Source organism: Cydia amplana, chromosome Z, assembly GCF_948474715.1.
Source record: "Cydia amplana chromosome Z, ilCydAmpl1.1, whole genome shotgun sequence".
Taxonomy (NCBI): Eukaryota; Metazoa; Arthropoda; class Insecta; order Lepidoptera; family Tortricidae; genus Cydia; species Cydia amplana.
The window spans coordinates 33967859-33991665 of NC_086096.1; the positions used below are offsets into that span (position 1 = coordinate 33967859).

Consider the following 23807-nt stretch of genomic DNA (forward strand, 5'->3'; position numbering starts at 1 on the left):
GAGGTAATCTGCGTTTGTGAAAATATTGATGTCAAAATCATTGTTACTTAATAATTGTAAAGACACACTAGTTTACTAAGAATAGGCAAAGTCGGGCTGAGTCACATCACCGCGGGGTCAAGAAAATGACGCACTGAGTCCTTCTTGCCAGGCGGAGCCTGTCGTGGAATTGTATAAAATAAATTTATAATTTCGTTCGAAAATTACCTTTGAGAGCTTCGATTGGTTTCGGGAAATTCACGTTCTCGGCGTTGCCGTGGCCGAGACGGTAGCCTTCCCCTTTGCCCCAGGTGTACAGAACACCTCTGAAACACGATAACATTTGCTAAAATAATTTGAAATTGCAAAAAATATAACTTGTAGGCCTTGCACATGATTGGCGCGACAGTATCTCGCGGCGAGATAGACTACCCGACTTTTTCTATATAGCTGTCGCCGCGAGATACAGTCGTGCCAATCATGTGCTAGCCGGGCTGGGGGAGATATGACTTACGTCGTTACTTACCTCGGGCAGCTGCAGAACCAAGAGCAAGGGGGCGTTTACATTATGTCTATTCTACCTATCCTGTGCACAATTGGGTACTTTCCTCTACTTACAATAAATTATTTCATACCGTGCACGAAATAAAGCACCAGATAATTATTAGAAAAATATAGATAACAGTAATTTTAGATACTATTTCTATTTAATAAATTGGATTCAACATAAAAAGTAGGTGAGTTGACCGTGACGTCACTATACACGTTTTCAAACGTTTCTATAAATTCCATATTAGAAAATCGTTTTGACAGTTCAAAAAAAGAAGCTGATTTGACTAGTAGGAAAGTAGCTAATTCTGGGTAAAGTAAGGACGCTAAAGCTTTGGATTCCTCCGAAAACGGTGCCGTCATATTACGGCCGCTATATAGCGTTGACTGACGTCACTAGAACGTTGTCTATGTAAACAAGATGGCGCGGTTTCCTAGACGGCGTTACGTTACGTTGATTGTCAACGTAACGTAAGATGACGGCCGTCATGACCTTGTCGATAGTTTCGTGAACGTTTTATTAGATAGCGGTGACGCCATTTTGGAATAAATGACACGAGATTTGAATAAATAATTCCGTACTACGATTATTTTCCTCTTCTGATGATATTTCATCCTCCAAGTAAATTATAGATGATCAAGCAAATCTTGTCAGTAGGAAAAGGCGCGAAATTCAAATTTTCTATGGGACGTTATCCCATCGCGCCTACATTTTTCAAATTTGCCGCTTTGACCTTGGTGGATGACGGTGTGTTATGACGCCATGGTACTTTCCACATGTCGCCACCGTAAAGACGGCCGTCTTTTGCTGCCGCTATATGACGGCCGTCATAGACGGCACCGTTTTCGGAGGAATCCAAAGCTTAAGTGCGAAAATTTGTGACATTGCTGTACTGCCGATAATGCCGGCGGTCAATGCCACTGTGCGGGCGGGACAGCAATAAGATTACACAGGCGTGTTAATGTGCGAAATTCTTTGTGCTTAGCTATAACTTTAGATGTTAATAAAAGTTTAAATTTTCAGTAAAATCATAGAGAAAAAAATACATAGATTGCTTACTCCATACATCAGTTTTGGTACTAAGAATAGAATAGAATAAAGAAGACTATTAGCATCTAGCATCGAGTAGCGGAACTATCAGTACTGCTACTTGACAATAGATGTAGCACCGACCGGAAAGTCTTATGCTGTTGAGATAAGACTTTCCGGTCGGTGCTACATCTATTGTCAAGTAGCAGTACTGATAGTTCCGCTACTTGATGCTAGATGTAGACACTGAAATTAATAGTTTGGATGATGTATGGAGTGAGCACTCTTGTTAGGGTTCCGTACCCAAAGGGTAAAAACGGGACCCTATTACTAAGACTCCGCTGTCCGTCCGTCCGTCCGTCTGTCACCAGGCTGTATCTCACGAACCGTGATAGCTAGACAGTTGAAATTTTCACAGATGATGCATTTCTGTTGCCGCTATAACAACAAATACTAAAAACAATAAAATAAAGATTTAAGTGGGGCTCCCATACAACAAACGTGATTTTTGACCGAAGTTAAGCAACGTCGGGCGGGGTCAGTACTTGGATGGGTGACCGTTTTTTTGCTTGTTTCGCTCTATTTTTTGTTGATGGTGCGGAACCCTCCGTGCGCGAGTCCGACTCGCACTTGGCCGGTTTTTTTCTTATTATATGTAAAACTAACTGTTCAGTGAGCACGGCGGAGTAGTTCTCGCCGGTGTACACGCGCACAATCTTGATGGTGGCGAGCGCGGCGACGGCGCGCGGCTGCCCGCCGTCGGTCTCGCCGAACGTGTACACGGTGCCCTCCACGGTGCAGCATAGCGTGTAGCTCTCTCCCCAACCTGCGCCACAGAATAACTAATAGTACTACCGTACAGAAAATTCACCCCTTCACAAAAGTCAGGTTTAGGTATAAAATTACACCTATATCGCCGCCTGCAAGCAAAATTGAAACTTATAACCGCGCACGAACCGTGAATCTCCTTTGCGCGCCGCAGTTTTATGACCGAGCTGTGAGTGTCGGCACGGGGTTATCACTTGACAAGTTTTTATACCTATACCCACTGATTTATGGTTTTTAAGATAAATATGTAGGAATTACAAACGTTGATTATGTAAACATACATGTTTTATCCGAAAATAGCATGTCTGATTCTCGCGGAGTAAGTTTCGAAGCCATTGTGTATTTTCAATTTTGCGCGAGCGCCACGTGACACGACTATCGTGCACGCCGAGCGGCAGCCCACTGCTATACGCCTGTCTGATGGGCGCGCCGGCCAAATGTACCTAAACTGCGGAGTGACACCCCCCTGCCTGCGCACGACCGACAAACGTGTCAATCTTATGTATAGTTTTCGGGGTCAAATTCTGATTCACAAGTGATCTGAGCAGCGTGCAATTTTATTTATTATTTATTATTCAGGTAATTACAACACAATATCTAAACTTAATTACAAAAGTATCGGTAAACCAGTAAGGTTTGTTTCGATACTTCATCCGCGGTAGATTTTATACAACAATAGAATATCTTTGGGTTAATCAACTTTTTCTTGTCACACGTTGCTATGGTTATGGTCTCCTGAGTCGCTCTTAAAATTCTAGGTTTTTCGTATTTAAATGATCCAAACTTGCATTTTATGGTACTTATAAGACCTTTCCATAATTGGACATCTACTGAGCATGTTAGTAGAACATGGTAAAGCAGTTCTTCTAACAATCTATGCTCCTATTGTCTCCTCGCTGATGGGACAGAATAACAACAAGAAATAGTTGATTGACCCCTTTAACGACTTAAGAAACTACTTACATTAATAACATGCTCAATTTAATCATTTAAATTACAACAACCGACACCACCGCACTGAGCGCTAAATAAATAACATTTTTCCTTATCCTATTATTCTGCCGACCGGCCGCTCTGGCCGGACCGGACTGCACTCGCCTGAGTACAGGATGCTCCAATTTTGTTTGTTTGCCACTCCTATACGATTGCATTTGTTTAACATGCACGCCCTGCCCCGCTGCACACCCAACTCGAGCGTCCCCTCAGGCCTTACTTAGAAGTGTCACTCACCGAAGGCGATGTCGACGATGCGCTCCATGCTGTGCACGTGGAAGGTGACGGCCATCGGCGTGAGGTAGGCCTCGAGCGTGCCGTGGCAGAGGCGACCGTGGTTCGCACGCCCCCACGTGTAGAGGGCACCACGGGACGTTATCACAGCACTGTAAACAATTGAACATACAACAAAGTTAATTTTTGCAACATGTTTTGTTTAAAAACATACTTCGCTTAAAGAGATCGGTAGAAGCTTGGGTGATTAATTTGCACGTTAACCTCAACAATGAGTGTCAAAAAAAAAACAATTCTTTATTTGACAACAATTTAATGCATTGCAAAAGCGACATTATGCTCTACACACTCGTCGAGTCTCGGCAAAAATCCGACCCAATCGGAGAAGGGCGAGACGAGCAGGGAGCAGTATGTACAGTCGCCATCGGATATATCGGACCGGCCAAGGTGGTCACAAATATCTACACACGCCTGTATTGTCAATGCCTTAGATTGCGTGTTCCGACATTTGGGAACACTTTGGCCACTCCGATATATCTAATGGCGACTGTTCACACTCGTTCTTGCCCTGTCTCGTGGTGTCTCGACGAGTGCGTGCAGCCGGAATTAGATATCCTAAATTTACCGTAATATACAGGGTGGCGCATTTAGATCGGTCAGTATGGGAAAATCTGAAACTATAAGACATACGACGATCTCTTCTTAGGAACCATGTCATCGATTTTAGTAACAAGAAAAACTGCATTCATACATTTAAATTTTTTTTATGTAAAATGTATTGAAAAAAATGGTGGCCATTTCGAAAACATACTAAAATAAATTAAAGGATATGAAAACAATGCATTTTATTCATTTCAGACATCATGTTTCATAGTAACATTTACTGCTTAAGACCTACACAATCGATATCTAAATAGAAATAATTTTAGATTTTTTTTTTCAAAACGTCCGGGTTCGATTCCCGAGCTGAGTACACATTTTTTTTAAATGTATGAATGCAGTTTTTCTTGTTACTAAAATCGATGACATGGTTCCTAAGAAGAGATCGTTGTATGTCTTATAGTTTCAGATTTTCCCATACTGACCGATCTGAATGCGCCACCCTGTATACACTGACCTGCTAGTGGGCCCCGCTACAGCCCGCACGACCTCGTGGTGCGCGAGGTGGTTGATCTGCGCGGGCACCTCCCGCGGCGCCGTGTCGCCGTGCCCGAGCCGGCCGTCCTCTCCGGAGCCCCACGACCAGACGCCGCCGTCGGCTGACACGCAGAGGTAGTGCCGCCCGGCCGGGTGGCACGCCACTTGGACGATTATTTTGTTTTCGAATCCTGAGAAAGGATAATATTAATATGTTCAACGTTTCTTTACATCCAGCAGAGCTGACGACGAACGAACGTAAATGCATTGATATTTAATTACAATACGAGAGGCTGAAAATTTCGCGGCCTAAGCTAGAAAAAAAAAGTATGCTACTTTTTTCCTCGCCTCTTTGGTAGTTTAAATATTGCCGCCATTACTAACGATTATTAACGATTAATAAGAAACATTTTACTTTAATCTAAGGCCGCGAACTTTTCAGCCGCCCGTCGTAATTACTATCTATTTTGTATGTGAAATCAGATATTAACGTCGCAAGTCAGTATTATATCACGACCTCAAAAAACGCTCCGAGCGATTCGATCGTCCGACGCCAACTGTGATACATTTGTTCACAGAGATGCATGGCTACAATGGAGCGTTATTTCCGCGTCCACCTCATTCACGGACTTAAAAAATGCCTGCAAAAATCTTAAATAGGGCAGTTAGTACGATCACTCACCTTGTACTAAATGAGGCGCCATGGTATCGTAGTACATAGTGTACACATCGCCGTCGCACGTCAGCATTAGTGCTAGCTTCTCCGCACACGCGATCTGTCTGAATCGCAGACCGCTGAAGCAGAGCGGACCGTAGCCAACGGAATATAGCTCTTGAGCCGACTCTGTGCACTGTAATAATTAAAAAAAGATTATTGTCAAAATAATAGTGAACGAATCAATATGTCTCCTAGTGGAAAACAATGGTTTTTAGTAGGAGGATAACTTTTAACAGTGATGCTTGGTCGTGTATAGAGCGACTTAACTGACTAATCTTAAACTTTATTTTTTCCCCGTAAGGTTTGCTGGATGGGTGTATCCATGCGTGTTTTTGTGTGTGCATTTTCGTGTACGAAACTTCAATTCTCCTTTAATATAGTTGTTATGGTAACAGTTGAGATTTTTTTTTAATTTGATCACTAATCAGTAATAACTTACAGTAACGAATCCTTTTATTGGTGGCAGTAGCGGTTCACCGAGCCTGTTTAAGTGGCACATCAGAGCTATACCAGCCTTCCGGACCCCCATCAGACCATCTCCGTTGGGTATACTGAGGTCCCTGTAATACAAGAAAACGTCAAATCGGTCTCAAAGCGAAGAGGCTCGTGACGATACTCGCTACTAGGAAATTGTTAGGCATCTGTCCGACAGTTGTCAATAGGGAGTATTACTGCAATGTTTTTCCGCCAGAGTGCAGCACTAGTGACTTAAGTATACCATAGAGTAACTTATACATACTGTACCTTAAACTGTGTTTTAACAAGTTTTCATAGACAATCAAATATGACACTGATACATCAAGGCGGTTTGCTTACAAAGAGCCTACCGGGAAACTCGAAATCTAAACTCAGCTATCTGCCTCTTTATCGCTCGAATATGCAAGTGTTATAGGTTAGATAACAAAATGTCGACTCTCTCGTTTGCGGTAGACTCTTAGATTGTTTACTTGTTGTTGGAATGGCGCCCCCTACTTTCGCGTAATATTCCCTATTGTCATTTGATACATGTTTATCTTTACTTACCTCAGGTACGTTACAGTAGGGTTGGCTTCGGTGTTCGGCTCGGTTATAACCACAGGGTTCGGCGCAGCAACTTTCGCCATGCGCCGTAGGAAGGGCCCGAGAGGAGCCGTACATTCCTCTGGTGTGGTGCTGAAATAACAGTGTTTTATTTCAAATAATTTTTGCATCTACACAATTTTCAGATTAAGATAAAATCTTTATGTGGCCATGTAAGCAAGCAGTCTAATTCTGAATTAGACCAGTTTCGAAAGGAATTATGATGAAGAAAAAATAACTGTTGTACACTCCACGCGCCGCGCACACAGCTTCACGCACACGGAGAGACGTGCGCCGGTCGCATTCCTCGCTACATTGACGTACCTGTTGTCCGGCTGACGCTTATGTTGCGGCGGCAGTGTGACCAGCACGTCGGCGGCCTTCAGCAGCGCCGGGAGCTCCGCGCGCCGCGCGCACAGCTCCACCCACACGCAGAGAGACGTGCGCCAGTCGCCGAGTGGCGCGTTGCAGCCCACCTCGCTACAAACACATACATATTATTAGGTGTAAGCAAAGCGTTTTCGATGACTTTAAACGTAAAACACTGTGTTGACGCTCAGCTATCTTAGACCTTACCTACTATATAGACATCCGAGAGACGTCATATCGACACAGTGTTTGGGATTGTAGCATAAAGGTCTCTGCCCACTACACCGTATCATACCATGACCGTGCTATGAACGTGTCAGGCAAAAAATATATCTTTGTATTAAAAAGTATGAGACTATGCCCACTAGCCCGTTCCGTCACCGACCATACCCGTAGCGTGCCACATGCACGGACCGTCAAAAATTGTCGGCGAGGATATTTTGCCGGTGCCGAAACGTTCCGCGCATGGCACGCAACGTTGCCAGAACGGTGCGTGCAGGCGGCGAAACGGTGAGCATACGGGTTATAACAGCCTATGGTGACCGTTCTAAGCCCGTTATAAACGCGTTGCCGTATCTGTTGCTCGCTCTTGCCAGTATGATAACCATTCGCTGGCTCTTTCTGACGAGTCTGGCTCTCGCGAATAAAACGCGGGTACTAAGGGGATGAAACGCGGATGCTACGGGGATTATAGGCGGATGCTATGGGGATGATACGCAGTTACTACGGGTACTAAACCCGTTATGTACGGATATGAAACAATGTGGATAGTATAGTAGTGTGCATAGTAGTCCGTGTCGCGTTACATTCCGTGCCTGATACGTTCATAGCACGGCCATGGTATGATTATATGATACGGTGTAGTGGGCAGAGACCTTAAATACTCACTTGGTAACCACCTGGTGTAGAAACTCGGCGGCGCTGCCAACAACCTCGGCCCATATTTTCTGCGAGCGCGGCACCTGCTGCGCGGGGTCGGCGCCCGCTCCCGCGAACAGGGCTGCATCGGGCAGCGCCCGAACGGCTTCGAGCGCGTCACGCAACAGCGCCGAACACACATCGGCGTCCTCGCCGCAACGCCACGCGCGACGGACTAAGGAGAGAGCGAGACGGAGCGCGGCGCGCGCGCCGACTCGGGCAAGCCCTAGCGCGCTGCGAGTTGATAAAAGTGTCAAATAAATAGTTCCTTGGTAGTAAAGTACAATTCGCATTGCATCTCGAAGATAGGGGGCCAGTTGCATAACGATTCACAACCAATTACAAACTAGCTTTCTAATGACAGGAAAGAAAAGGCCTACCTATCGATCGTAATATAAGTAATAAATATGGAAAGCCGGTAAAAGCTTATCGTCGGTGATACTCTCGACGAAGGTTTTTTTTGACAGCCGGACGAACTGTAGATGGCGCTTTCGACGATGGTATATTTTGTGGGGAATTCGACAATTAAATTGACATTAATGCCCGCTCCATTGTTATGCAACTGCCCCAGGTCCCAGGTCGACTATGATAGGTTCTCACACCGTTTGCGATGATTGAATTGATGATGACGGGTCCAAATGTTTCCTGTTCGATGACTAGCAGAAATTTCAGTTCCATAATCAGTTCCATTATACCTTAAGCACTCTGATGAACATTACATTACAGTACAAACTTAACAGACAATATCCTTCTTCGTCGGTAAAAACTTTAGGCTTGCATGAGGACCGCATGAATATGCAAAGCCATTCTGTAGCAGATGCGTAGACATCATTCTAATAATTTAATACTTACACGGTTCATCTTGCATTTTTTTATACAATGTATATGCATAACTTGACTCAACTCTACCTCCTAAACTAAGGCCCTTCGTGTTTTGTTTAGAATCAAGGAATCAATACGCCAACACTACAACAGTATTACCTACTAATCGGCGCGGATGCAGGTGGCACGCCATACTTATTTCGCACCGAAAAGTCAGAAAGGAGCCTATATGAGGCAGTTGCGTGTTTATTTCGATGTTATTTCAGTTGATAAACTAACTAACCCCTTGATTTTTTTTCTGAAAGTTTGATTTTATGAATCTCCACCCTACATAATTTCTCCTTTTAACGCCAAATAAAATGTGTCCAAATATCTTATAATTTATCATCAAATAATTGGATATTTGGACAAATTTCAATCATTAATTTTAACAATACCATCGATGGGGTAAAAATACATTCCATTGGAAAGTCAACCTTACTCACGTGCATTTAAGATTGAAATTCGCATAGCAGCTGAACTAGCTACTTCAAAAAGAAATACCTCTCAGAATCGGCGCCTTGCTCTTCGCGATCGTCATGGGTATCAAGGTCATAAGTTTTATTCAACAGGCCAACTGGCCTGTCGTCGGCAGCGGCCGTCTTTTTGTCTAACTTGATACCGTTCGTTCTTCCACTGAAATAGTACTCTCTGAAAACATGGAACTCTTAATGATACAGTGTTTGTGGCCTCTGTGCGGCCTCAGTGGCACCGTCCAGCGGGGCGTGAAGCGCGGCGTAGGGGCCTCAGCCCCTCGTTTACATTGGTTTAACATGGACGCCGCGCCGCACGCCCCGCTGGTCGTTCCAACGCAGGGAGCCGACACCGTGCTGCGTGTCTAGTTCGTATTGGTCTTGACAATACACAACAAACGCCAATTCTTGTTAACCACCCGTCAAACACACAGTGGTCTGTACCAAGTGAAAACAGACAGACACACAAAACTTGATAATTATGTCTTACGTGGTTAAGCTTTAGCTAAAGCAGGGCTAGAAGCAGAAACGAATGTCGTCGTGTTTGCAGTCGTATCTTGAATTTCTTCCAAATGAACAGATAAAAAGTTAATTTAGCACATGAAAATCTTAATTCATTGCAGTTATTTTTGATTTACAAATAATTCTTAACCCTTCGTATGTCTAAGCACTGATCAGTGCGCACGAATACATACGAAGGGTTAATTATTTTCTTCGCGACAATAGGTGTTTATTACACTTGTCACCTATCTGACTCCTTGGAAGTTTTGACCTTTGGACATAGTGCCCTGGAAGGGTCATAACATACCAATAATGATACCGAATAAATCGGGAATCGAACCCAATATCGCTTTCTAAAGCAACCAAGAATTTACCCGATAGTACTTGTCAAGTAAATCGGGAAAACCGCTTTTACTTACCTTATAAGCCGGGAATTAAATATAATCTTAGATAGTAATCATTCGGAAATCATATTCCGATATTACTCTTTAAACAAGCTGGGAATCGAACCCAAACTAGCTTGCCAACAAAGCCAGAAATTTAACCTGACGACAAAGAAAACATGCCAGGATTCGAACCTGACAAATCTTATTCGGCAAACAGGGGATTGAGCTCAATATCATTTGTATAATAAGTCTAAATTGAAATCCCAAATGCTTAATAAGACAGGAATAGAACTAACTAGTTGGGAATCGAACCCGACAAATCGATAGAACTTGCCAAACAAGCTAGAAATCGGTACCAATCTAACTTGCCAAATAAGTTAGGAATCGAATACTATATAACACTAGCCAGGATTTGAACCCGACAAATCGATATTGCTTGCCAAACAAGCTAGAAATCGGTACCAATTTAACTTGCCCAATTAGGAATCGAATACGATATAACACTAGCCAGGATTCGAACCCGACAAATCCATATTGCTTGCCAAACAAACCGGTCTTCGATACTAAAGTAGCTTGCCCAATAAGCCGAGAACTTAACACGATATAACTGGGAAAACTAGCCGGGATTCGAACCCGACAAATTGATAGTTTTTTGCTAAATAAACTAGGAATAAATACTAATCCAGCTTGCTAAGTTAGCCAGGAACCAATCACGAGATAATTTAGAAAAGTAGACGGGATTCGAACCCAATCAATCGATAGCACTTGCCAAACAAGCTAGCAATCGATACCAATCTAGCTAGTCAAGTAGGCCAGGAAGGAGTAGCGATGTTACTTAGAAAACTAGCCGGGATTCGAACCCGACAAATCGATAGTTCTTGCCAAATAAACTAGGAATAAATACTAATCCAGCTTGCTAAGTTAGCCAGGAAGCAATCACGAAATAATTTAGAAAACTAGGCGGGATTCGAACCCGATCAATCGATAGCACTTGCCAAACAAGTTAGCAATCGATACCAATCTAGCTAGTCAAGTAGACCAGGAAGGAGTAACGATATTACTTATAGCCAGGATTCGAACCCGACAAATCGATATTGCTTGCCAAACAAACCGGTCTTAGATACTAAAGTAGCTTGCCCAATAAGCCGGGAACTTAACACGACATAACTGGGAAAACTAACCGGGATTCGAACCCGACAAATCGATCGTTCTTGCCAAATAAACTAGGAATAAATACGAATCCAGCTTGCTAAGTTAGCCAGGAAGCAATCACGAGATAATTTAGAAAACTAGACGGGATTCGAACCCAACCAATCGATAGCACTTGCCAAACAAGTTAGCAATCGATACCAATCTAGCTGGTCAATTAGGCCAGGAAGGAGTAACGATATTACTTAGAAAACTAGCCGGGATTCGAACCCGACAAATCGATAGTCTTGCCAAATAAACTAGGAATAAATACTAATCCAGCTTGCTAAGTTAGCCAGGTAGCAATCACGAGATAATTTAGAAAACTAGGCGGGATTCGAACCCGACCAATCGATAGCACTTGCCAAACAAGCTAGGAATCAATATCAATCTAGCTAGTCAAGTAGGCCAGGAAGGAGTAACGATATTACTTAGAAAACAAGGCGGGATTCGAACCCGACAAATCGATAGTACTTGCCTAATAAACTAGGAGCCGATACCAATAGCTTGCCAAGTTAGCCAGGACGCAAACACGATAATAATTTGGAAAACTACCCGGGATTCGAACCCAACAAATCGATAGCACTTGCCAAACAAGCCGGTCTTCTATGTAGCTTGCCAAATAAGTTAGGAATCGAATACGATATAATTTGTAAAACTAGCCAGGATTCGAACCCGAAAATCGATAGCACTTGCCAAACAAGCAAGGAATCGATACCAATACAGTTAGCCAAGTTAGCCAGGAAGCAGACACGACATAACTTATAAAATTAGTCGTGATTCCAACCCCACAAATCGATATTACTTGCTAAATAAGCCGGTATTCGATACTAATCTAGCTTGCCCAAAGACCGGAACCAAACACTTTATAATTTGTAAAACTAGCCGGGGATCAAACCCGACAAATCGATAGTACTTGCCAAACAAGTCGATCTTCTATGTAGGTTGCCAAGTAAGTTAGGAATCGAATACGATATAACTTGTAAAACTAGCCAGGATTGGAACCCGACAAATCGATAGCACTTGCCAAACAAGCAAGGAATCGATATCATTTTACCTAGCCATATTAGACAGGAAGCAGACACGACATAACTTAGTAAACTAGCCGGGATTCGAACCCGACAAATCGACAGTTCTTGCCAAATAAACAGAAATAAAAAGTAATTGAGTCCAATAATATAGTGTCCAGGGATCGGATACCGGTATTTTTTGTATGGGAACGGAAACGGTATTCTTTCGTTCTTTGCTAATTACTTCATTTGTAATTGAGCAATCTAATAATACGAAGTCGTAACCTAATACCACAACTGTGTCCTACATTTCGAGTATAAAATAATTCGAAAAATATGGTTATTTCTAAGTTTTTGCAAAAAACCGGTTCCGATCCCTGATAGTGTCACATTTTCCAGGTTGTATTACTATACATGTGACAGGAATGGAACCCGATAAATCGATAGTACTTGCCAAATAAGCGTAATCAATACCAATCTAGTTAGCTAAAGTAGACGCTAAGCACGAAAAATGTCGTACATAAACACCATTTTCCTATCTCGTTCGCACAGTAGACCGCTATTATCATCGGCGGGGCAGCAATATAATTAACCAACCCTTTTGTAACTTATAAAATAAATGCCACTTGCCAAATTAGCTGGGATTCGAACCCAAACTTACTTGCCACAGCCGGTCATATGATATTTCAAATGATACCTAAACATTCCTACAATAGAACCCATAATAAATGCCATATATAAAGTGAGATAGAACCAGTACAGTATATATGCGACCTAAAATGTATAAGTTAGTTGGTATTTCTGACTTATTGCTCCAATCACTATGAAAGGGGACTTTTGATAGACAGACAGACGGTTGACTCAGGTTCTCAGTGACTTTACTTAAATTTATAAAATAAGATACCATAGCCATATTAAATAGAGGAGTAGTCAAATTAATACTTTATAAAACTTAATATGCAAACCAGAAAATCTCATCAGTTGCCACCAAAAAAAGCAAATCACTAAGTAGAAGGAATGCCAATATTTTACAAAATATGTTGTTTGATTATAGAACTATTTCCAAATGTACCACTGTGGTACTACCACAATATAAACTGATACAATCACAAAACGTGACGTGACAAGGTGCTAGAGTTGGTAAGCAATTTTTGTATCAGTAAGTACATTTATTGAAACTTGTCTTGTCTACGATGTCTCTGTCTTACGTACCACTCCGCAATTCTCCGCACCTAATTAAAAAAAATTACGCATTAAGAGCATCGAAAACGTTTTTAAAACCCTTTATGTTATTTTTAAAGTTCTGACAGTTGAAAAACTTAGTCTAATTATGATATGAAGTTACCTGTAGGACATGTCCCCCTAAAGTACCTTTTTATTATTTTAACTACAAAACTAATGTAGTGGTTTACAAACTTATACATCAATGATCTAAATTCCATTTATATACCTGCATCACATAGTTTGAGAAAAATTACTGTGACATATATTTCATAGATAGACAGATGGACAGAATAACGTATTGACAGACGGACTTTATGAAACTATGAGGGTGCCGTTTTTGTTATTTTGTCTACGGAACACTAAATATGAAAAAAAGTAATATGTGTTTACATACACATATGGGACCGTTAGCGACAAATGTAAAACTTTCCAACGATTTTACCACTAGAATATGGTCAAACTAATGTCCTGAACCATTTGACCGTCATTAGCTACATTAAAAAACATCACGTACAAGTCAACTTATTAGTAAAAGCTAGCAAATATAGACCTTACTTGAAAGGGTGACTGTCAACATAACATCTAAGCCTAAGCATAAATCTTCACATGTTACCAGTATCATTGAAAGAGCGAATTAGTGTACGTAGCACTAGAACACAGCCGGGAAAAAAGAATAATGGTTTTTGATATACTATCGTAAATATATATGCCGCTGTTTATTTCGAACCGGCTCTGAACCTTAAAGCCTAACAGATTTTAACATGTGTGTTGTACAGTCGTTAGATTCAGAATTACATATTTTATAAATCTTTAATTTCACTTCTTTTATAATTTATTTTTAGGTTCACCATTATATCAGATATCATTATAATCCAGTGCGTAAGAATTCTAATAACTGACTTCAATTTGTGTCATCGTTAGTTAGTAACAAAAATAATTAGGGAAGCTTTTCCCCCGCCATAACCTGACTCAAACTATCTCCTTAACAAAAATATCTAAATCGGTGCAGCGGTTGAAACTTGAAGAGGTGACTGACAGACGGACAGAGTTGAGATTCACAATGAGAAACCCACATAAATCAAATGACGTATAAATCCTATAATAAGCATATCTTACTTGATTGTAAACCATGCCAATAGTGATCGATAAATAACGTGTTAGAATAGTCAAAAGTTTATCATAAGTTTAATAGTTGCACACAACTCCTATACCCCTTTCTTTTTTGTCAAAAATATTTAATAACTCAAACTTCTTAGTCAAACTTTTTAGTGTACTTAGTTACTAGTTTGCATATGACATGCATGTGTATGATTTTTTAATTAATATGGAAGTATATAGTAATACTGTTTTTGAACCTCACTCTATGTAAGTATTTATGTTTATATGTAAAATGTGCCTACATAAAATCATGTTGTATGTTTCGTGTTCTTAATGCGTGTTTGCTGTTCATAATCAGCCAAAAAAGGCTTTTATTTCTTATTTTGGTAAGAATTCGCATAGCCGTTTGTACCGTCTTAGAGTCTCTGGCACTACGCAAAACTCATTACTTTGATTGGCAGCCACCGACCAAAGCAAAGGTTCTGCGGTCTTAGACTAACACTGCACTAACACTGACGCAACCTGCACTGTGAGTTGTTGACACCGTTAGGACACCGTAGTGTTGTGCCGCTCTTGCGAACAACACAACACTAGGTTACCCCCACAGCACAGTGCACAGCAAAGTCAATAGCACTGCACTGTACGCAACCCGCAGCTGTAAGTCGTTGACACCGTGAGGATACATAGTGTTGCATTTATCACGGGATAAATACAACGCTAGGTTACTCCGACAGCGCGGTGCGTAGTCACACGCGGCACTAGCACATCGCAAAACCCAGTACTTTGATTGACAGACACCGACCAAAGCACAGGGCGCGTTAAAGTCCTTCGCACTGCACAACACTCGACGCAACTGCAAAGTGAGTTGTTGACACCGTTAGGATACTGTAATGTTGTGCCATAATTAAGTATAACACAACATTAAGTTACTCCCACAGTCCAGTGCGTGACCTTAGTCTCTAGCACTGCACTTCTTAAAACTAGCACACTGGGCACCTGTACTGTGAGTTGTTGACACCGTTAGGACACCGTATTGTTGTATTATTCATAAAATAATCACAACACTAAGTTACCCCCACAGCACAGCGCTTCATCTTAGAGTCCATAGCACTGCACTTCTTAAAACTAGCACATTGGATTATAATTTCGCATGACAATAGCAATCCGCCCTGGGTTGTTGGCACCGTTAGGTTAGCTCCCAAAGCGCATTAAGCACTGCATTTGCATCTGCAAATATTTCGCAAAGCAATATAGTTTTGTTAACGATAATAGTAGGTTGTCTTATATTTTCTCAAAGTGTCTCAATTAAGAATTTATTAAATGTTTAGTGTCACTTGTCTATGAAATTAGGTAGCTTATATTCTACTTTGTGTTATTTACTTGCACTGAATGTTTGTGTGTGTGTAAATAAAATAAGTACTTTTAGACTTTCGTCTTCAATATAGAACTTCTAATAGTGTTTATTTTTATGTTTTCTAAAAGGCCTCTGAGTAGATTTTTTTATACTTACACCTGAATGTAATGTTATGCAAATTCTGTATAAGATCAAACGTTTTAATTCTTATTTTATTTTGTAATATTTTTACAATTATTTATTATTTAAATAAATAATTTATGTCAATTGTTATACTTGGTTTAACCAAAGCGTACTGAGTATAACACCTATGCAACAATCAAATATAGGATGATGTCCAAACAATTTGTATTTATCATTCTAGGCATGGTTCAGAATCAAGTAATTCATACTACTTTTTCTTCGACACGACATGGTTTTCATAAGTTAAAAATATGTCATCACATACCTACGATTACATCTCTTCCTTGTAAAAATTTAACCTAAATTACGAGTAGTATGTATCCCGAGCCACCACTTATTCATCAAATATCGTCATACGACGCAACGGTGAAAAACATGACCTAATCGTATGATGTAGGTATCTACATGGACTGCTAAAATTACAAGGGTTTTGTAATATTTAAGTCTCCCATACACCTTTACGACCGAAACGATTCAAACAACATCTAACACATACGTTAAAATCTGTCAAGCCGTTTAGAAGCAAAACGAGTCAGAGGGTATTCTGCGGTATGGTATTTGGAATACCCCTAAAATATGTATTAACCCTTTGAACGCCACGCCCATAGCGTTAGGTGCATCATCGTGAACTTAGTCGGCATACACAAAGATTGATACTGAACTGTAGCCGCGCGGGTCAGTTCACGTCTTTCTATATTGGATATCACTCACCCCTCGTAAGCGATTTATAGATGACAATTTTCAGTAGGTGTAAACGTGTTGATCTCATATGACTCGAGATCGAATGCAGTATACATACATGAGTACATGACATACTTACTGAGAGTTTTCCTTTTGTTATGTGGCTTATATGTACTATTACATATCCAGTAACTACAATTTAGTTGGTATTGAAAAGGGAGGAAAACACTAGACTACTGTTGTAGTTATCAGCCGTCACCCTTATTACCTAGGAAATAGAGTTCATTGATAAATATCAAGCTAGTAGTTGTAAAAAATATGGTATAATAATTGTACATAAATCTAGGATACCACCTGAACGAACTCATTTTACCGATCCGTCGTCATATTTTTTTTTATCCATGTCAAATTAAGGCAATGTAATAAAATTATTACTAAGCTAAGATGCAGACGGTCAGACAGACAGACATGGTGAAATCACCTAAGACGGGCGCATATGTATATCCATTCCTAGAGACAGATTAGTTTTCACCTCTGTACACAATATTAAATTCAACTAAAGTATTTACTGTTCACTGATACTCATAAGGAGTCCGCTCATGCACCACTTCATGATCAGCACTTAACTACTATTTAGGAGTTGGAATATTGTGGTAATATAAGCCCTTAAATACATACATACATACAAATTAACTTGACCCTTTATCTAGCATAAAATAGCCAAAGTAGTGGGTTTACCCCTCCTTGAACCCTAATGATTCTGATGGGGCAAAAAATAGGATCTAAGGTTACCTATGTTGTTCCTGATCTACATTGGGTAAATATTGTAAAAAATTCAAATATTTCTTCTGTGATTTTGCCTTTAAGCGCTGTTAGAGAGTTGTTTAGATATAGATATTTTTAACTATTAAATTAGCATTCCTTCTACGAAGATTCGTTTAATAACATAATAAATTGATTTATTCGTAAGAAGGGATTCAGGTCGTCACATGATGAAAAAGAGATAAGAAATGATGTAAAATCATGCTTCGATTTTTACCTCATTCAATCAATAATTTATGACCAATATTTCTGACTCATGTTTGTGAACTCCAGCCTACTTTGGCTTAAAACTCAATACTCATCCATTGGCTGAGATGATTTTATATTCATACATACATACAAACAATAATTCGGCATTTTAAAATCATACAAACGATGCTCACAGGAGCACAAGAACACAGGTTCTTTAAGTAATTTTATCTTATCTTATACTTACTGGAGAGTATCAAACTCAGCGGCAGTGATCTCTATTAAAATCGATGATAACCAGGCATCGGAGTTTTTGTCGCATGGTAAGACTAATAGCAAGCTATGGAGTCGACATTTGCCACAAATGTAAACTCTTATTCATACTCATACTCATTTATTTAATTTATCTTAAAATGCCTTTCGAGCGGTCGGTCGTGTATATTATCTTAGTCGAATTATATAAAAAAATATTTTTCTATTACATTATGAATTCATAACTTCAACTATTTTAACATACAACTATACAAACTACATCGCTGCGAAAGACCTAATGTCATGTAGGTATTGACCGCTGATAAAATTGATTAGTATTTGTCATGTGTCAATCACTGGTGATTAAAACATAGTAGTTATTTATATCTGTAAGTGGTAAATACGTTGTGGAATATTCCATAATTCATTATTATGCCTAACCCAGAAATAGCTGCAAATTTGGCATGGATAGAGCCATACAACGATTTACAATATGACTATGAAAAATCTGCTATAGTGTGCTTGAGTTGTGAAGTACAACTCACCCAATTGAAACATACATACATGTATTTTAAAATATATCAACAGTATTCTTCATCAAACGAAATAATAACGTAATCTGTTCTCATATTAAATAAAATTAATCATGAGTATGAGTATGAATAAGAGTTTACATTTATGGCAAATGTCGACTCCATAGCTTGCTATTAGTCTTACCATGCGACAAAAACTCCGATGCCTGATGATAACTATATATAGTTGCCCGGGCAACTAGGCAAAAACTTTGGTCTAATATACTCAATACCAACCAATATCTATGGCATCACAAATTAGACTAAATGCTTGTTCTGGCACACTTAACTACAGCATCACTGACTTGGTAAACTCTAGGTTCGCTAACTTTTCAAGCTTTTGCAAAATACTTGTTTCACTGATTAGCGCTAATTGGCGTTTATGAATCATATTTTTCGGCATCCGGTCTTCAACTACCCTTGATGATATGGCTAATTCTGTATAGCTCTGGGCAAGCTTACTAAGTCAATCGGCATACCGTATGTTACCTTATTACAGCCACGAGGTGTCTCTTGCAGAGTACTATCAGCCGTCGTATTTGTGAGACGTAGGGGACAGTCACTGCCGTGTGCATGGCCCGTTGCCGCTGCTCCCATATCAAGGCCTCTAATAGACTTTTGAGGCATTCTGGACCTGGAATTTAAATTGTTTGGCTTGAGTGAGGTGCCTTATCATAGATTTGCTCTGAATTTTTAACCAATATTTATTTCTGTAATATTACTTTACCTTAGCATCTGGGATGTATGAACTGTGTTATACTGTAAGTACTTGTCTGTATTTTCTGATTAAGCATGCATATAATGAGCTATGCATTACCTACCTGGTTTAAGATGAACAGGGGCCTAGAAAAGTGATAATTGTGCATAGACATGTCACCAAACGAAAAAAAAATGTATCAGGATGACAGATGCTATGAAAAGTCACCATTCACATGACTATTTGGATGCCAATCCAATTCCTAACATCCTAGGGCCACCAAATAAAAAAAACTGGCCAAGTGCGAGTCGGACTCGCCCATGAAGGGTTCCGTATTTAGGGGATTTATGACGTATGTATTTAAAAAAAAACTAATTACTAGATCTCGTTCAACCAAATTTTCGGTGGAAGTTTGCATGGTAATGTACATCCACTGTACATCATATATTTTTTTTAGTTTTATCATTCTCTTATTTTAGAAGTTACAGGGGGGGGGGGGGGGCACATTTTACCACTTTGGAAGTGTCTCTCGCGCAAACTGTTCAGTTTAGAAAAAAATGATATTAGAAACCTCAATATCATTTTTGAAGACCTATCCATAGATACCCCACACGTATGGGTTTGATGAAAAAAAAAATTCAGTTTCTAAGTATGGGAACCCCCAAAACTTATTGTTTTTTTTTTCTACATTTGTATGAAAATCTTAATGCGGTTTACAGAATACATCTACTTACCAAGGTTCAACAGTATAGTTCTTATAGTTTCGGAAAAAAGTGGATGTGACATACGGACGGACAGACAGACAGACAGACATGACGAATCCATAAGGTTTCCGTTTTTTGCCATTTGGCTACGGAACCCTAAAAAGATGTAGGATTTAGCTTTATTTAATAAATTTACGAAAAAAAAAGAAATTGCAGCTCAATTCAGATTAAAAATAATTTAGATTTTATTAAAATTAATAAGTACTTGTAGGTAGGATCATAAGCTTTACAAAGTTATACTTATACCCATAAAAATATAAAACTAGGCTAACTATAAACTATAGGATAACTATATACTAAACTATAATAAAAAACTATAAACAAAAGATGCACAATTATCAAATAATAAATTTGAAAAAAAAAAACTAGGTACCTGGATCTAATTTCCACTTGAGCTCATCCATGACCTGGACAGAGGGCTGCGGGATGGGAAACTTCGTAAGCATGGCAATGCGGAGTTCTTCTTCTGCGGAGAGTGTCGAGCAGGGTCCGCAAGCGCAGCCCGAGTGTGGCCCACAGAGTCCATCGCAACAGGTGCATGTTAATATCTACAATCATTCATTAATGAAGCCACTTCAAAAGTTACAACTGTAATTCTTATGCAGTCAAAGCAGTTTATAATAGAATTGAAGGGACTGATAAATTCCCTATATCGGCTATATCCAGCCTTATATGCATGTTCCGCCAAGGCAAATTTTGTTGTTGTGCCAGATTTGTCATTGTAAACGGGTTTGTCTGATTTTTTACTCTTGATACAACAATATGTACCTATAAAATATGAATATCTGCTATCTTAAATGTAAAATTCACATTTTGATACTTTTGTAACCTTTAGGTTTAAGATTCTTTATTCTCATTAAGAATTTGACACTTCACTTATTATTATTATTCTTTTATTTATTTCTCTTCTTAGGTTGGTTTTTTACAATATGGATATAAAAATAAAATACAAAAACACTTACAAAAACAATACAAAATACTTATAAACATATTATAAAAAACCTAACCTAGGGTGCCGCCAGCAGCGGGGCAAGACCCAAGCTGCCGGTGGTCAGGGCTGCAGAGAGAGGAACCGGCGGACTATCCGCGCCGTGTCCAAGATGACCGCCTTCTGCATCTGGCCCTTGACCCAACCACCTAGCGAGAGTCTCTCAAGATGTTGGTCGAGACTCTTCGCTATTAGACCGTTCGCTGAAACAACTATCGGGACAATGATCGTCGAATCAACATCCCACATGGCGGTTATCTCGTGAGCCAAGTCTAGGTACTTACTGGACTTGTCCTTCTCGGCTTTCACGAGATTCTCATCATGGGGGATGGTGATGTCAACGAGCACGGCCCGGCGTTGCGATCGATCTATTATCACAATGTCAGGCTTATTGGCTACAATAGTCCTGTCAGTGATGATAGATCGATCCCAATAGAGCGTGGCACGACCATTCTCGAGAACTGGCGCAGGTGAATACTTATAGTACGGTACTTCGCGGTCCACAAGGCCGTATAGAAGAGCAAGCTGCTGGTGAATAATCCTGGCTACGAGATTATGTCTGTGCAAGTACTCGCCGTTAGCAAGATGAGAGCAACCGGAAATAATATGCCTGAGTGACTCTCCGGGACGGCGGCATGCCCGACAAATGTCGACCGTACCGTCCTTCAGGATATATTTCCGATAGTTGTTCGTCATCATTACTTCGTCCGCAATTGCACAGGCAAAACCATCGGTTTCTCCGAAGAGGTCCCCGAATCGTAACCAGTTCACCGACGCGATCAGGTCCACATCGGGTCCCGTGAGGGCCTTGTAGAACCGCCCGTGTAGCACCTTACTCTCCCATGCCGCCTTGCGATCCGCAGTACTTAGTACCACAGGTTTGCGCCAGTTCTCGTTTGCCAAGGAGAGCGGCGTGAGGTTCCTGTCTACTGCCACCACATCACGATGCATCCCACACTCGTTGTTAAGGAAATAATTCCTGAGATTGTACACCTCGCGGTTGTGGAGATCCTTGGCGTTTAGGAAGCCTCGGCCTCCACATTTCCGTGGGATGTACAATCTCATAACTGACGAGCGTGGGTGTAGCATGCGATGTGCGGTGAGCAGTGATCGGACCCTCCGATCCAGGGCGTCCAGCTCGGTCTGAGTCCACCTTAGTATGCCAAAGGAGTATGTGAGTAGGGGCATTACCCAGGCGTTGAAGGCGCGCACTTTGTTGCCTCCTGACAAAAGACTGTTAAGAACTTTTGTGAGCCGACCGAAAAAGCGCTCCTTCACCGACCGTCTAATACCCTCGTCCTCAATACCCAACGACTGTGACATACCAAGGTATTTATAGGTTTCTGATTCAGAGATAGATCTGAAAGACATTGTCTCAGAAGGTTGTAAATTTGTTGAATTTACAACCCTCCCCCGCTGTACATGCATAACCGCACATTTATCGACACCAAACTCCATGTTGATGGCACTACTGAAGACTTCGGTGGTTTTCAGTAGCTCCTTCAAGTCTTGGTTATTTGGTGCAAATAATTTGAGGTCATCCATGTACAGAAGGTGAGAAATGACTTCACCCTCTCTCCGAAGCCGACAACCTAGTCCCAAATCCTTCAGCAGGGTGCTGAGGGGATTCAGAGCTAGGCAGAACCATAGGGGACTCAGACTATCACCCTGAAATATTCCTCGCTCAATCCTTATAAAATCCTGCGGGCCAGGCCGGTCATCCCCGCCTCCTGGTTGACGAAGGACTGTGGTCCACTGCCTCATACACGCGCTTAGGAAGGCTCTCAAAGCTGCATCAACTTTATACAGCTCTAAGACCCTCCCCAGCCATGAATGAGGCACCGAATCATAGGCCTTCTTATAGTCAATCCAAGCGGCTGAGAGGGCACCTCTGTTCCGCCGGATTTGTTGGCAGATGGTCATGTCTATGAGGAGGAGCTCTTTAGTACCACGGGACCCAACCCTACATCCATTTTGAGCAGGGGCCAAAATATTGTTAGCGACAATATGCGCGTTGATTTTTGTTCTCAAAATGGATGTAAGGAGCTTATAGAGTGTAGGTAAGCACGTGATGGGTCTGTAATTCTTCGCTTCCGTGGTACTACCGGACTTATAGAGCAGGAAGGTGACACCAGTTGTTAAGGAAGGTGGGAGAGAACCAAGCTCGAGGGCTTGTTGAAATTGTGCTGCCAAGCACGAGTGCGAGCATCGGAACCATTTTAGCCAAAAGTTGTGCAATCCATCCGGCCCAGGACTTTTCCAGTTCTGGGCCGTGCGGATGGCACAACTTACGTCATCGGGGGTGATAGTGACTACCCCCATAGGTTCGATGGACTCGCACTCACGCTCGACAACATTCATCCAACCCCCCTCGGTGTGTCCGACAGGCACCGACCAGATGCTACGCCAGAAGTCAGTCATGACAGTAGGATCCGGCGGCTGCGTGTCGGGCTCACGAAGGTTGGTTTCCTCCCACTTTCGGTACACCTTCCTTTGGTCACTCTGGAAAAGACGATTCTGCTGGAATCGATCCACACGCTCTCTGTAGCGGCGAATACGGTTTGCCCATGCATAGACTTTCTGCTTTAGAAAGTCGATGCGCTCCATAACGTTGGCCATGTAGTCGCGGGGCCTGATATCCGTCCCCGCGAACGCCTGGTTTACAAAGCGCATTATTCGGGGGCGATTGTTGCCCCCCCTGAAGCAGATCAGCTTTGCGATAAGAGTCCTAAAGGAGCTGATACGTCGCT

General features: G+C 41.2%; 1 protein-coding gene across 1 annotated transcript in view; it reads right to left on the minus strand.

Moving 5' to 3' along the window:
- Window positions 1-23807, minus strand: part of LOC134661242 (probable E3 ubiquitin-protein ligase HERC2) — an 83335-nt gene that overhangs the window by 57186 nt on the left and 2342 nt on the right. Inside the window, exons 2-13 of the mRNA XM_063517229.1 lie at window positions 20443-20617; window positions 19098-19242; window positions 9180-9326; window positions 7785-8048; window positions 6852-7007; window positions 6492-6620; window positions 5908-6028; window positions 5433-5601; window positions 4731-4941; window positions 3617-3765; window positions 2225-2384; window positions 208-305 (exon numbers count right to left, since the gene is read on the minus strand). Coding sequence (XP_063373299.1) covers window positions 208-305; window positions 2225-2384; window positions 3617-3765; window positions 4731-4941; window positions 5433-5601; window positions 5908-6028; window positions 6492-6620; window positions 6852-7007; window positions 7785-8048; window positions 9180-9326; window positions 19098-19242; window positions 20443-20617 — 1924 coding nt within the window. The remainder of the gene's footprint in view (window positions 1-207; window positions 306-2224; window positions 2385-3616; window positions 3766-4730; window positions 4942-5432; window positions 5602-5907; window positions 6029-6491; window positions 6621-6851; window positions 7008-7784; window positions 8049-9179; window positions 9327-19097; window positions 19243-20442; window positions 20618-23807) is intronic.